This window comes from Arctopsyche grandis, chromosome 7, assembly GCF_051622035.1.
Source record: "Arctopsyche grandis isolate Sample6627 chromosome 7, ASM5162203v2, whole genome shotgun sequence".
NCBI classification, from domain to species: domain Eukaryota; kingdom Metazoa; phylum Arthropoda; class Insecta; order Trichoptera; family Hydropsychidae; genus Arctopsyche; species Arctopsyche grandis.
In genome coordinates this window covers 21,738,791-21,754,643 of record NC_135361.1, presented here as the reverse complement: position 1 = coordinate 21,754,643, position 15,853 = coordinate 21,738,791, and the positions used below count along the sequence as shown (strand labels likewise).

At 32.1% G+C, this 15,853-nt stretch overlaps 1 protein-coding gene across 1 annotated transcript in view; it reads left to right on the top strand.

Annotated features, from left to right (window-relative positions):
- Dys (Dystrophin) overlaps positions 1 to 15,853 on the top strand; it is a 580,264-nt gene that overhangs the window by 239,984 nt on the left and 324,427 nt on the right. Inside the window, exons 37-38 of the mRNA XM_077434849.1 lie at positions 2,092 to 2,246; positions 2,447 to 2,624. Of these exons, the coding sequence (XP_077290975.1) occupies positions 2,092 to 2,246; positions 2,447 to 2,624 (333 nt within the window). The remainder of the gene's footprint in view (positions 1 to 2,091; positions 2,247 to 2,446; positions 2,625 to 15,853) is intronic.

Genomic DNA, 15,853 nt, shown 5'->3' with positions numbered 1-15,853 from the left:
CGCGCAATCTGCGAAATTATGAAAGCCTCATTGAATACGTCCAATTTGACGCTAATTGCGGTGCAAAAGCCCATCGTTGATTTTTGATATAATTGGTGAAGAGGACCGCACGCCCCTTTTAATTATAATCAAAAATGCGATTAATGAGTATTTACGCTTGGAAAATTCCTGAATACATTCATATTGTATAAATCGGTAAAAATCCGGTTTTGTATGTAAACACTGTGTGAACGAGCACTAACACCCTTCTCGGTTCAAATTTCAGATTAATTAATCAAGAGAAACGATTACATGCCATTAATACTTTTATTTGATCATAGCTTTGTGGATTGTCATTTGGAAATTAGAAGTATAATATGTATATATGTATAAATACATATGTATGTATGTACATATAAATGCATATAAATTTATACATAAAATTTTGAGTTACGTTATTAAGAATGTTTTTTTAAATTAGCTAGTTAGCTAAAATTATATAAATAAATATATATGATACAGTCCAAGTATACATTTCATTCCTTCATGAACATAGTTTGTTCATACACGAACCAATCTGGCCATGGAATTATAGAATTGTTGTAATGTGGTTTCCATAGAATTTACCTTTTAACTACTTCAAATATAAATTTTAGACATTTTAATTTAAGCTGGTTTTTATGACAGCTAAAATTTCATGCGACACCTGGTGACTCTATTTGAAGATGTCTTTTGACTGCTTACTAAAACTAAAAGGTCTTGTATGAACATACTAGTATGTTTAAAAACGAACCGGAATGCACACTTGGACTGTAACATAGAATTTCGTCATATATCCGACTGTAATCCACGTTTAAAATATTAAAAAAAAATCCGTTTTTAACAAAAAAAAAAATGATTTTTTAAATAATATTTAATTTTTGATAAAATATTTTCGTTCGGCTTTCATTTTAGTAAAATCCTGAAGTAGGACATCAAACTATAGTTTTAATTTTATTATTCTGTACTTTTTCCGGCCAATTCGTTATTATCAAAATCATTGCAGTCTGTAATCTCCACTGCATTAGTTGAAATATCTAATTCACTTTCAGACATTTCATCCTGTTCTGTTACACATTCAGAAATTTGATTTAGTTCTGTTACACTTTAAGCACATACCGCTTGTCGATTATAATTTCATTTTCGCGCCTATTCCACAAAATATATAGCGTTTTTTGGTTTTTAATTTGCTCCTTCAACCTCTCTAACGCATAGACGGCACGCAAATCTCGTTCCATTTAATATTTTAACTTCTTTTTTCACAAAATGAAAATTTTTTTGAGCTGGTTTGGCGCCTTTTTGGTCTCACACCTCTGTGCCAAGCACGGCTTGTAATTGTATTTGATGTATGAGTGGAATTTTTATCTTTACTCTTCCATTTGGGCCTTGTAGGGATGTTTTGTATTTACGGCTTGTTCTTATATAATGGTGCTGGCTGTGAATGCAAGACGCTCCATACTATAATATGTATTCTTTTTATTTGATATTTTTATTGTATCTACTATTATTAATGCTATTGTTTTTCATGATCAATTATTATTTCTTTTTATTTTTCTATTTTCTATTAAATTTATCCACCATTGTGGTACATTAGGGATTCCTGTAATTCCACAATGTTCCAAACTTGATTACATAAATAAATATGATATACATATGTATGTAAATATACGATATGATAATGATATATGTATTCAGTCGAAAACACATATCATTTGTGTATTTTATGTCAGAAATGTTTAATGTCATATTTTATATTATATGTATAATACATATGTTGAGTAATACGTGCAAAACCATTGTAGTAAATTCGATATGCATGAAATATACATACATAAATGAAAAACAATTTTTATTATGAATTAAATAATAAAATTTTCATGAAAAGCTAAAAAAAATGTATTTCAAATACTTATGTGAAAGTTGACATCTTAAATAATTTCATAATTATATAATTAATTTGATAAATTAGCTTCAGATTTTTTAAACAATTTTAAAAACTATCAAATCTGATTGCATTCAATCGAAATATTTCTTTGAATTTTAAAAATTAAAAATAACCTTATATTATTTCAGTCCTTCCATGCTGAGTTACATCAATACAAGCACAACGTCGACCTGTTCAATCAGTTGACCCAGAGATTGATAGCAGTGTATCAGCAAGACGACACTACACGCATCAAACGCCTCACAGAACAGATCAATGTTCGCTATGCGAACCTAACAGCCAGGTATTACATCTACATGTCTATAATTAACGACGTATCGACTCAAGATGATTCTGGAGTATACCAGAGCAGTCATGTTGGTATATCTGATTGTATCAGATATACCAACAACTAGGCTGATTGTATCTGATTGTATTCAACAACAACAACTAGGCTGATTGTATCCCCGTTACAAATTTTCAATATGTCTTTCTATTTTTTAGTATTGTAAATCGTGGCAAATTGTTGCAATCCGCCTTGAACTCGCTACAAACTTTCGACCGGTCCTTGGACAAGTTCCTGGCTTGGCTCAGCGAGGCCGAATCCTGCATCGAAGCTGTGGACACCGAAGCCGAAAGGACGAATACGAACACGCCACATCCTCAACACCATCTGCTCACGGTAAATACTTTTATTTTTTTGTGTATCTGTTCGTTGTGTTTGGAAAGATTCTCATTCGCACACAATTGCGTACGAATTTTCGAGATAACGCACGCAATTTCACCGTTCGTTCGTGGAGAGCGTATCCGATTTCTGCTTACTTTTCCAACGTTTTATTTGCGCTCGTATTATTTGTCGTTTGTGAAAGAAAGAGAAGAGTTTTTATACATACCGTAGTATAGAATGAACGGCGGTCTTCACTTTTTTTGTTTGTTATCGTAACACCTGCCTAGAAATGTCTAAAAATGTGATGGATCAGCTAGCATCCGATGGTAACAGTAGGGAGTGCTTTTATATCATAGATACATATCATTTTCGATTTTTTACAAAATAAAATAAGTAAAATCATTCTTGAATATACATACATACATATACAATTTCTATAACGTAATTATCTTAAAGGAGTTATTTATTCTTTGTAAGGTTGATTTTGTTTGGATGAGCTTAGGTTAGATTGAATTGAATTTATTAAGATGATGGATTTGATATTAAAAAAATATCAATAGTAAACGATGTTTTTAAAAAAAAAATAAACGTAATATAAAATTGATACATATCATCGGACAATATAATGGATCAGCTAAACCCATTGATCACGTATATTATGACAAGGCTCTCGAGACGTAAGCAATTTACATATTGAACAATTTTTCAATTTGTAGCAATATACATATACATATATGGTAAAATGATATAAATATGTAGATTAGGGTTGCCAACTAGGATGTAAGAAAGAGGACATTATGTATTTAAAAATATATAATTTTATTAAAAAATCACAATTAAGCATCGTCATTAACACTTGCATTGCTGTGCTAAAAAAATCCGCTAGCCACTGTGCTAATAATGTGTTTTTAAAGTTAAGATAATGAAAAATGTGCGAGGTTAATTATCATAATTAGCTATAAAAATCATTTAATCATGTTTTAAATTAAATAATATAAAATGAGTGCAAGAAATGAAAAAAAATACGGCTTAAGCAGAGCTTTCCAAGGCGGATATCATTCTCACACTGAGCGTTGAGCTCGGCGCGTACTGAATTTTCTCTCTCTCTCGCATCTGTAAAAGAGACTTCTCGTGAAAATAATTATTTCTATTGATATTGATGTTTTTATTTCGTAATCGCTTAATTCGAATCATACAAATTTTCATGGAAAATACATAAAATGTGAAGATGTAGCCTACATTCAGTTTATTTGTAGAAATAAAAGAAAATATAAGTCCTGGTCACTCGCTATCCATCACAATACGACAAGTATTAAGAACAATGTAGTTCAAAATTTAACATGAGATCGATTAGAACAGCCTTTCAGGTCGACAACCTTTCGTACCTCACAGACAACAATTCATAATATTAAATCCCGCTGACAACTTACAAATAGGACATGTTATTTTAAGAGAATTGTTGCAAACCCTAGTATAGTAGATTAAATAAATTATTTTTACAACACTTCTAAACAGCCCAAATCAGTAGTTTCAAGATATGTATGTATATGTCGGTAAATATTGTGTAAAGAATTGAACCAAATTACAATTGAATATTGTATAGTTTCTTCATATAATAAAAATAGATCATTGATATACAAAGTACGGATTATAATAAAATACAAAAATTGCTACATTCGAAGATTTGCATTCAATATGTCAAATCATACCACATTGCTTTAGGTTTTAACATATGCGCATATTTAATATGTATTACATCGATCCTGAAATCCATCATAAAAATTACATTCAACTTTTCACGCGTCGGAAAATGCGTCGCTCGGTTATTCATTCACAAACAACAACACTGCCGTCAAATTTAAAGCTCAAAGAACTGATTGAATGGGAGGGCCAACCCACGAGGGGTGGTCTATGTGGTCTCTCCCCAATTAATAAACACCATTTGAGGGCCTCCGCCCAGTGCGGTTAATGTGCACAAACGTTCGTGTGCACACACACACACACGCACCATTCCAGCATACCGCGACACGTATCGATTCGGACGTGGAACAACACTACAATACTATGCGGACTATTTCTACCACGTGTCCCTTTGGTTGGGTTGTATGCGGTGTATAAGTCGCCCGGCAAAAGGAAACGCACATTGGAGAGACTGGAAAGCCGGTGGAAAACTCATTTTCCTCGCGCAAAAACCCCCCATCGAATTTAACCGTCTCGTTGGCTCGTATCGCGCGTGTGTGTGTATATGTCAAAGTGGACTTAACTAAAGGAAATGGAATCGAGAGGCAAAGAGTGAGTTCTTTGTATTCCATTGAAACTATAATATGTGGTTTTGTGCGCTCGTATTTCACTTTGTTTAATTGTTTTCTGTAGTGATCAATTCTGTAGTGTGTGTCAATTTTTATCTTGAATTTGTCTCAAATATTCAGTCTGGGGTGTTATGTATTCATAAAATAAAAATAATAATTTTATTAAATTTAAATACATAATTTTATTCAAACAATAAGCGAAAAACAAATGCATGTAAATTTATTTATTATATTCGAATAAAATTACCGAACAGCGACAGTTGCTAATGGACGATCTAATGTGTTAAAGTGTTTTTTAATAGTTGTGTAAATTGTGTTTGAAAACCCAGCGGCTCTCAAGTTTTGGTATTTATCAATTTTATACTTGATTATACAAGTCTGATTTGTTTCCGTTGTACAGTTTTCTATGTATATATGGTGGTTTTCGTTCGTTAATGTTTGACTTCAAAATAATTGATCCATTTATTCGATGACCTACAGGGGTTTTCTTTTTGTTTTCCGAGCTCGAGTTTTGAATTCTCGTCTCGCAAGGCGGACCTTTTCTAATTCGGCTCAAGTCGTAAAGAATCACGAACAATAAGCGATAACGAAATTTATACAATTCAAATTAAGACTCGGTAATGTTTCGCGCATAAATGAAAGAAAGAGCCCGTTTCTTAGCGCAATAAAAACGTTCGTTCGCCGAAAAAGTTTCACGTTTGTTTTTTTTCCCTTACTTTTTATTATCAAATCAGGCGCGCAATCGAAAAGTACAATTTTCTTTCTTTTCCCTATGAAAAGTTTCAACTTAATTAGTCAACGGCGGCGGCGTAGAGAACAAACTCTTTTAAAAAGTCGTTTCGGAAATTGTTGCGATTCGTCCGTTAAACGGCCAAGTTTCGCAGATGTAAATAGACCGAGTCGCGGTTGCCTTAAAAATAAAAATTTGCTTAAAATAACAAATCGAAAATTCGATTTGAAACAACTTACAGTTCCACTGTTCGCTAGCTTAAACCAGCCGTTTTACAAACATTCAACAATAAATGCATTTTATTTAAAAAATTACTCAAAATAAATCAAATAATAACATGACGGTTAACACTCATTAGCTATGACTCCACTTAGTCGTTTTCGTCTTCGACGTTCACTTTCAATTTTCATTTCAACATTCAACATGCGTGACGCATTTTAATCAAGCCGGTATGTGCTCGGTGGTTGCGTTTATCTTTAGCACCGAGAGGTAACCGGTTTCGATCCCTTTCTAATCTTTAATGCTGCTGGTCAGACTTGGATATTTGTGACTCCAAGTCGATCGTTTCCCGTCAGAGTTTGCTAATTTATCTGATTTCATTGTTTAAACGGTTCCTCCATCAAATTGGCGAAAACCATCCTGCCCACTATATCACCAATATCTGAATTCGATTACCGTTCAATATGTAAATTTTTTTGTACAAGTCCAAATCCATAGATTTCTGTATGGATTAATTTATTGTTAAATTCGTGTTATTCAGAATCAACGATTCAACGATTTATGTTATAAAAAAATGCTGCAATGTTTGTAATTACCTAGATAGGCGTATTGGGGTTTACGTGCTAGGCCTTCCTGGTATATATCTACGTAAATATAAAATAAAATAAAATAAACTGTCCACACTTGTTCCATACCGTTGACTAATATCAGTGCCAGCGCTACTCTTTTTGTTTAATGTATTTGTTTTCTTTTTACAATAATATGATCAAAGAAACTTAGTTTTTTCTTCATTTCATCAAGGGTCATAATAAAATTGTTCCCAAAACTTTAAAACCGTCATTTTTTTTATTTACGGGAAATTTTGTATATGTGTAGTAGCGGAAAATTTCGATAATTTTCTATAAAATTTTATATTTCTTTCGATTTGAGTGTCACGTGACATGACGCACGAAAAGTTTCCGTTCAATCTGTCAAAAAGCTTCCGTTCAAATCAAAAGCGCATGCACTACGTCCGAAAACGCATGCTTCTTAAGTTGCACGAAAAATGAACAAGTGGGGACATGGTTATTTGATATCCTATCTACGTTCGCGGTTCAATTAACAAAAAAAAGCACGAGATTTTTATGCAGTGTTTTGTTCGCGTCGGTTTGCGGGATCTATAAAATAGTAATAGATCAAACTTCAAAGTTTTTATTTATTATATGAAAAAAATTTGTATACATATGTATGTTGTTTGTTTTCGGACAGCATATAGTTTAGAAACGGTGCTTTGTACTTTGTTAAAACTTTTCCGCGTTGGACTTTCCCGTGCAGTTTCAATCGGATTTTAAACGGATACGTCGACGTCGAATTCTTAACACAAATTGTGCACATATATATGTATGTACCTATGTACAAAAAACCGCACAGTATTCGTAATTGTTTTCAATATTGATAATGGACCATGGTAACGTTGTCTATCGACAACATAATCACGGGCGGGCGTCTGTGTCACATCCGTTATATTATTATGGCGTATTTACAACATATACGTAAGCAATGCAAACTTGGTTCATTGTGGTATACAATACTCTATGGTAAATGATTGTTTACGATAAGTGTTCATTATATGTTACGAGCGAGTCGTCGTTATCGATCAAGCTGTTACTTTATATATACATATAAACCACTGTCAGTACCCCTACGAGCGTGAAATACCCCATAAGTTGTACCAGTGTGGGTTGGATACTAGACGATATATTGTATGTACCATTAAAAAGCCTATGTGCGTGTTTGTGTGGGTGTATTTGCTTAGAAAGGATTATTATTGTGGCTTATGTTGTGTGAATGTTTACTTACATATATTTTATGTAAATTTATTTGTCATATGTACATATATGTACATATGTGTTTATATTATATGTGTGTGAGGTGTGGCTTACACGATTATTAAATTTCATTTTTATTTCGAACTTCCTCTCTATTTATGTTTTCGATCGTTAATAGCGGATATATGTATGTATGTATGAAGTTTTCCCTTGTCAAATCTATCAAATATTTATATCGCCGTAATCGTATTATAAATGTCCGTCGCCTGTTTGTCGTATGAATATTACTATTGGTGAGGTTATCGAGGGTATGCAAAAATGTATATAATAATACATTTAAGATCTAAATAACTCATACACGAATAATCTCTTGCAACTGATGAAATCATATTTTTAAATTTTGTATATGAGTAACTTACAATTTTGTACAAATATTATTAATGTATATTTTCGATTCAGTGCGGGAAGAATTATTTAATGAAAATTTGCGTATTTGATATATTATATAATACTTATGTATCTATGTACATATTTGAGCCGTTATATTTGAAAGTGGCATATGTACACTTTACTTCATTTCGCAAAACATTAAATATAATGTTTTCCGTTTATTAATATTTAAAAATACTGGTGGCCTGTAATTAGGGGTCCCAATCGAATATTCGAATATATTCGCCCCTTTTTCAATATTCATAAATTCGAGTATTTTTAAAATTAATCGGATATTATTCGTTTTTTTTATTAAGTAATTTACATAGAAAGTTCCTTGGTATTAAAATCGTATTTCTTTTTAACTCGACTTAAAGGACTTTTTCAAAGACGTTTTAATTTTTTTTGTTTAGGATGCGTATGTTGTAAAAAAAAATATTTTTTTAATCACGATAAACAATTAACAATAATATCCCTTTTTATTTTTCGAACATAGTAAACAGATATCTAAAATGTATTGTGTAAGTACATATGTACTTACATATATTACTTATATTAGGGTTTCTGTATTCCCGGACTTTTTCAATTCCCGGGACACGGGACGGAGCCCGGGATTCCCGGGATCCCGGGACACATATAAAAAACCTTCTTTTTTTCAATATAATATATTTTTTAATAATAAAAAAAATATTTTTTTATTTACAAAATATAAAAAAAAGTAAACAATACTTAATATACATATTAACTAGAAAAAATGTAATTATGAAAGTAAACTTATTTAAAGTAGCTTCTTAAGTATCTGAAAAACTCGTTGGTTTTATCGTTTAAAGGGATAAAAACAATTTTTTTAAATTATATTTTAATTTATTTTTTAAAGTCGAGGCTATTCTTTTTTACGTTATTTTGTTTATTTATTATTGATAACTCCTTATTTAATTCTTCATTCACCGTCAAACACAATTGTTTCATCTTCATCCGAATCTAAAAGAGTTTCTTCCATTGTGGAATCGTTAATACAAGAAGGATACACTCGTTTCATCATATGTACATATGTACATAATTTCAGCGTAGGATATACATTCGCTTTTATTACAACATTTAAAGAATGCTTTGTTCGGTATAAAATTAGAATGATTTAAAATTTGTGTTAAAAAAATCAGTTTTAAGCTCTTATTTCTTCGATTTTAATTTTTAATTCTTGGAACAATTCATCGGTAAGGTCAAGTCCTTTGGTATTGAGATTTTTCAAAAATAGAATTACAAGAAACGATTTTGGCCAAAGGCACAGAACCATTATGCTTATAAAACTTCCACGTTCGGGGAATGCGCTGTACTAACTGCTAAACAACAAACCTTTGAGAATATTTTACGATCCTTTTTTGTATTTGATTTATTATTTCCTTTCGTGCTGTCGTGAAAATATTGTATATTTTCAAGATTTTGTAAATTCAATTCCCGGGATTCGAGATAAGAATTCCCGGAACACGGGACAACAAAAATTCCGTGAATTCCCGGGAATGTCTGTCCCGGGTCGACCTGGGTCAGAAACCCTAGTAGGTATATATTATTACATGTAAATACATTAAAATATGTAAGTTTATATATTATATTCGATTATTCGAATATTTTACCTGTTTCATATTCGATATTCGAATAATTGATTTTTCGAATATTTGGGACCCCTACTTGTAATACATTAATTCTACATTTCTGAGATTCTGTACAAATCGAATTAAAATAAGTGATAACAATTTTTAAATGAAGTCAGATAGAAATAGTGTTTTAGAACTGAAAATCGGGCGTCCGGCACTTTCAAAATATAACGGCTCATTTGTTAAATGCTTTTGTATACATTATTTTATTTTATTTTATTTTATTTTATTTTATTAATTGAAAAATCAACAGACAGGATGTACAGAGATAGGTATAAAAAAAAACAAAAAGTAAATAAATAATATATGTAACATCCGAGTCCAATAATAGATTAATATAATATATAATATAATAGGATGTGTTGAGGTTGTTTTCATTTTTTCTTTGTGAGATTTACTTTACCATTACAGATTTATTTTACTTGTTTTTACAACGTTGGGCAAAGTCTTAATGTGTCATAAAAATTTGTGGAAATTCGTGAATTTTTTTTCCGAGAAACGATTTTAGGGCGTAGATAAGATTATCTGTAGGTTTCGCAGTTGATGTGTGATTTAATGTAGATTTTATATAATATATACACATGTATTTACATGAACATATGTATGTATGTATATACATTGTAAAATAAATTTGTTTTAAATTGTTTAAAATATTTTCGTTACCTTTTAGAATTCAATTGGACATTTCATGTTCTAACTTTAATTCAAAAATAATCAAGACCGATTTTATTTTAGTTTTGACTATCGTTTTGCTTTCGTAACAAAATAACGATAGCGTACAATCGATTCAATATAATCGTACTATTACTATCGCCGGTTTGAGAAGCTGTGCTACATGTCTCCAACACTTTCATCTCGCATCGAACCACCCGCCCACCCCCATCCCCCGTTATATATGCAGATTTTCCGCACGGCCGTTCGTTATGATAAAACGTGTGAGTGAAATTCGCACAAGCACTTCGTTTCGCATATTAAGCTCGCACTTATCATCACGCCTTATTACTCGTGTCTGCGATTTTCTACGTACAAATTCGCAAATTGACGTGGAAACACACACACACACACACGGTATTCTCCTATTCGAAATGGCCGAGTTTCTGCGACATTTGCCATCGTTATTATTATTTTTTTCGGGGGCGCTTATTCTGTTAGCATTTGATTTATATGTGTACGTATATGTGGACACGGATTTTTTAAACGCATTTTTTTGCACGCGTGATCAATTTCACTTTTGCGCGCTCACTAGTGTGTGGACGTGTCATCGTTTCGTTCTGCCGTTGTCTACTTTTCTGACGTTGATTAATGACTTTCCATACTTACCGATTCGTGGTTTTCTGCTTTGATTTTTTCCCCCCCGTTTGGTGATTATATCAAACTCCAGTGTGGGTTAAGTGCGGTGTTATCTGTCGAGATTAACGAGTCGCGTCTTATCTTTTGTGTTGTCGAGTTTGCTTTAATTGCGGCTTATAATCGTTGTTAGTTGGCTTTGGATTTGAATTGTGCTCTGTGTTTGTATTATAATATGTATATATTATGTATGTATATAGACGGTTCAAAAGTTTCCTCTTGTCCTTTTGTATTTAAATCAAACGTTTTCTCTGCACCCCATTTCAATAGTGCAACACCCCTTTCCCCCAGTCATCGTACCTAATGGATCTCATCATCGTTGTTTGTATTGATCTTGTTAGGCCATTGTGCTTTGCGCTCATTGCTATATATTAATGTATGTATGTACAATATATGCGTTTATACTCAAATTGGGTGAGATGCATATAATTCGAATCCGTCTTTCATTTATAAAAGTTTACAATGTAATTTTCCGCAGTTAGTGCGACAAGGGTCGCGAGTTAATCTCGCACCAGGTGCCGCCGCCGAATTATTAATATGTATAAAGTGAAAGATGAAATATGAATATCATTTTTGAGCCCGCAATATAAAACACGTGTTTGTTCTCTTTCACCGTGGATTATTATTTTTTTTGTTTTGCTGAATGTTATTTTTTTTCATCGCATTTTGAATGTGTATGGAAAATATTATATGTACATATGTACATACATGTGAATCATTGCCGCAGTTAATAATTGCGTTGGTTTGCTTACCCGGCGAAGTTGGATGATTGCTTTAAAACTTTAATTTAATGCGGTCGTACAGTTTAATGTTAAAATTTCATAGTTAAATTTCTAGGACTAATGTTGTGCAATACGTACATATATGGTGAACCGACAAAGCCGCGCCGACAAAACCACGCATAATAATACCGCGCGAAAAAAACTACAAAATTTAAATTTAATTTAATAAAACAGAAAATAGAGGATAGCAGAAAAAAGGTCTATTTGAAACCAAAATTGAGAAGCACTTGTACGGTTTATTCGCTATCTTTAACTTTATGCAACTTAAGGCAATTCTTTTAATTATTAAAAATATTGAAAAAAAAACATCGGACGTACTAGGTTTAAAATGGAACCTTCATAAAGCTTTGTCGAGTCTTTGTTAAGTTAGAAAAATATATTATCCATTATTTTCATTGCAATTGAAAACTTCCACAAAACAAATATTATTTTATAATTTTGTAAATTAGGCTTTGAATTTTTTTTTGTTAATTTTGCGCCCACGTGACTCTGATGTCTAATTTATTATAAGCGTGTTATAATTTCTATTGTAATTAAAATATGATATACATATAGGGATTTACTTTTGCCCTGCGTGGCTATGTCAGCGCGACATTGTCGTGCGCGGCTTTGTCGGGATGCTCGTACATACAACCAGCAGCATAGATCAATGGTTAGCGTGTAATGCTTGTGATTGTGTGGTCACGGGTTCGATCCCTAGTTTTATTTTATTTTTTTATTTTTTTATTTTTTTCATTTAATTTACACCAAGAAGGCCTAACAGGTAAACCCAATGCACCTTCCTGGCCAAAGACAATTATATAAACATATATGTATACCATCCATATATACACAAATTCTTACACGTATACACAAATACAGATACATACATTCATAAATATAAAAATACACATATATACATATACATACATACACACCTACATACATATATATACATACACACATACATATACATATATACATATACATACACACATATATATACATATATACACATACATACATATATACATATACATATACATATATATATATATATATACATACATATATACATATACATACATATATATATATATATATATATATACCCACACATATATACATACATATACATACATACACATATACATATACATATACACATACATTACATACATCCATAAACATACAAACATTATACATGCATATACACATAAACACATCAATACACATAAATAAAGATAAATTACTCATATATATATATATATACATATATATATATATATAAATAAAAAATAGCATACATATATAAATATAGATAAAACCAACATACATACACATTATGCTAAATAATAACATTACAAAATGAAAACAACATGTGTAAATATGTATGTAGCTAGAAGTCATTTAAAATATGCTGCCTGACAGAACTGTATGATGAAGTAAAAACATCAAGGCTCCCAGAAAGCAGGTTAAATAGTCGAATGGCTCTTGAAAGGGGTGAGTCATCAAGCACATTAGTCCTGGCCCGAATAGGTAGGAATAGAGTTCTGGAGCGAGATTCTCTCAGTTTCTCAGGTACTCTAAGTTTAAGATTACACAGAACTTCAGGAAGATGATATTCACCCCTTAGAATTTTTAGAAAAAGCTTACCAAGATGATTGTTTCTACGTGAAGCTAAGGAGTCAAAGCCCAAGGAGCCCATGACAAACTTACTAGGAAATAAGTAGGGATAGCGCCCAAACTCTCTCATGTAGAGATAGCGAAGAAATTTTCTTTGCACCCTCTCTAACATTAGCGTGTACCTTAAATGATTAGGACTCCATATGGCCGAACCAGATTCAAGCAAACTGCGCACCAATGTAGTATACAGTAAACGCGTCACTCTGGTGCAATTAAAGGCGCGTGAGTTTCTGATGACGAAGCCTAAAGTTTTTGTAGCCCTATTGCACACATCTTGGATATGAGAATTAAAATTCCAGATATTTGAAAAAGTAATTCCCAAATCCTTGATATGTGTGTGACGGGCAAGAATAGAGCCATCAATATTGTAACCAAATTCAATTGATGATCGAGATCTGGAAAAAGAGACAATGTGACACTTTTCAACGCTTATCGGAAGACAATTTGAGTGTGACCAAATAACGAGTGAATCTAAATCGCTCTGTAGCAGTAGAGCATCGGAAGAAGATTCAACGCACCTAAAAAGTTTTAGATCATCTGCATATAATAAGAAGTTGCAGTTGTGGAATATTTCCCTAATATCATTAACAAATAAAATGAATAGTAAGGGGCCAAGATTAGAACCCTGTGGAACACCAGAGCAGGTTGGGTATTCAACAGAAGAATAAATTCCATATTTTACAAACTGACGTCGATCCTTGAGATAATTTGTGAATAACTGAGAGAGACCATATGAGAAACCATAACCAATTAGTTTATTGATAAGGATGGAGTGATTTACTTTGTCGAAAGCCTTTTCGAAATCCGTGTAAACAGTATCTGTTTGAATATTAGCATCCAAGGAACCTGTTACAAAACCAGAAAATGACAACAAATTTGTGGTCGTTGAACGTTGTGGACGAAATCCATGTTGCTGATCAATAATCATACTCTGGCAATGATTGAAAATATACCTATGAAGTATAATTTCAAAAAGTTTTGCAGAAGAGGATATTATAGCAACCGGGCGATAGTTTCTAATGGAATACTTATCACCTTTTTTATGGATCGGAGTTACTTTCGAACACTTCCATGATACAGGAAAAACTGAAGTCTTCAGCATTAGATTAAAAATAAAAATCAATGGAGACGAGAGTCCAGGCTCACTACCCTTTAAAATGAAATCTGGAATGAAATCTGGTCCAAAAGATTTAATATTTTTAATTTTACCAAAACCGTAGCGTAAATCAGATAAATGGAACTTGTCAACAGACAATAATGGAAACATGGAGGAATCTAAACTAGGGGAAGTCATAACAGTAGTCGAATCAAAAACCGAATGAAAATAGTTAGCAAAGGCATTTGCGATGCTGTCATGACCAATAAAGTCCTCATCCATATCGTGCATTTTCGTAAGTTTTGAATCTATAATTCGTTTGCTGTTGATGAAGCTCCAAAAATTTTTCGGATTCTGAGCAATTGAATTTTCACAATTAGTAATGTATTCCTCGTAAGCGGAAGTCGAGATCCGCTTAAAAAGAGTACGCAAGTTACAGAAATCAATAAAAAATGTAGGATCTTTATATTTTTTCCATATTTTATGTGCATTATTTTTCTTGTGCATTAATGAAATTATTCGGGAATTATACCACTTTGGGTAAACCCTTGCTTCATTAATTTGACGCTTTCTCATAAAACATTTATCAAATACAGAGTTAACGATACTATAAAAGGAATCAACGGCAGAATTAACATCAACGCACTCATATAGTTTATCCCAATTACAAGCAAAAAACAAACTATTGAGGATCACGAAATCAACACCATCAAACAACCATCCACCCGGAGCCGGTATATTAGCAGAATGAAAATGAGAGGAAGCCGAAACAAGTGTATTTACTTCTAACTCAAGCGCCGGATGGTATGGATCCTCAGGCAGCAAAGGAAATAGGCTTCTAGATACATTGCAAGAAATAAAATTTAAATTAGTGAAAATTAAATCTAATAAATTATTATTACAATTAGTTATTGAGTTCAATTGACTCATATTAAATAGTTCTGACATAAAAATTAATTCATTAGGAACATAATTCAAACTTCTAGGATTAAAATCACCCAAGATCATGACTTTCCTGCCAGCCAAAACATTAATATTATTTTGCAAATTTGAAAAAAATGAATTTATAATAAGAGGAGATTCATTCGGAGGAAAATACAGTACACATATTAAAATAGAAAAATTAGAAAAAAATAGAAAAATAGTTGTACTGCTAGCCAGACTTTGGATGTTGGACTCCGAGGTCGATCGTTTCCTACCAGAGTTT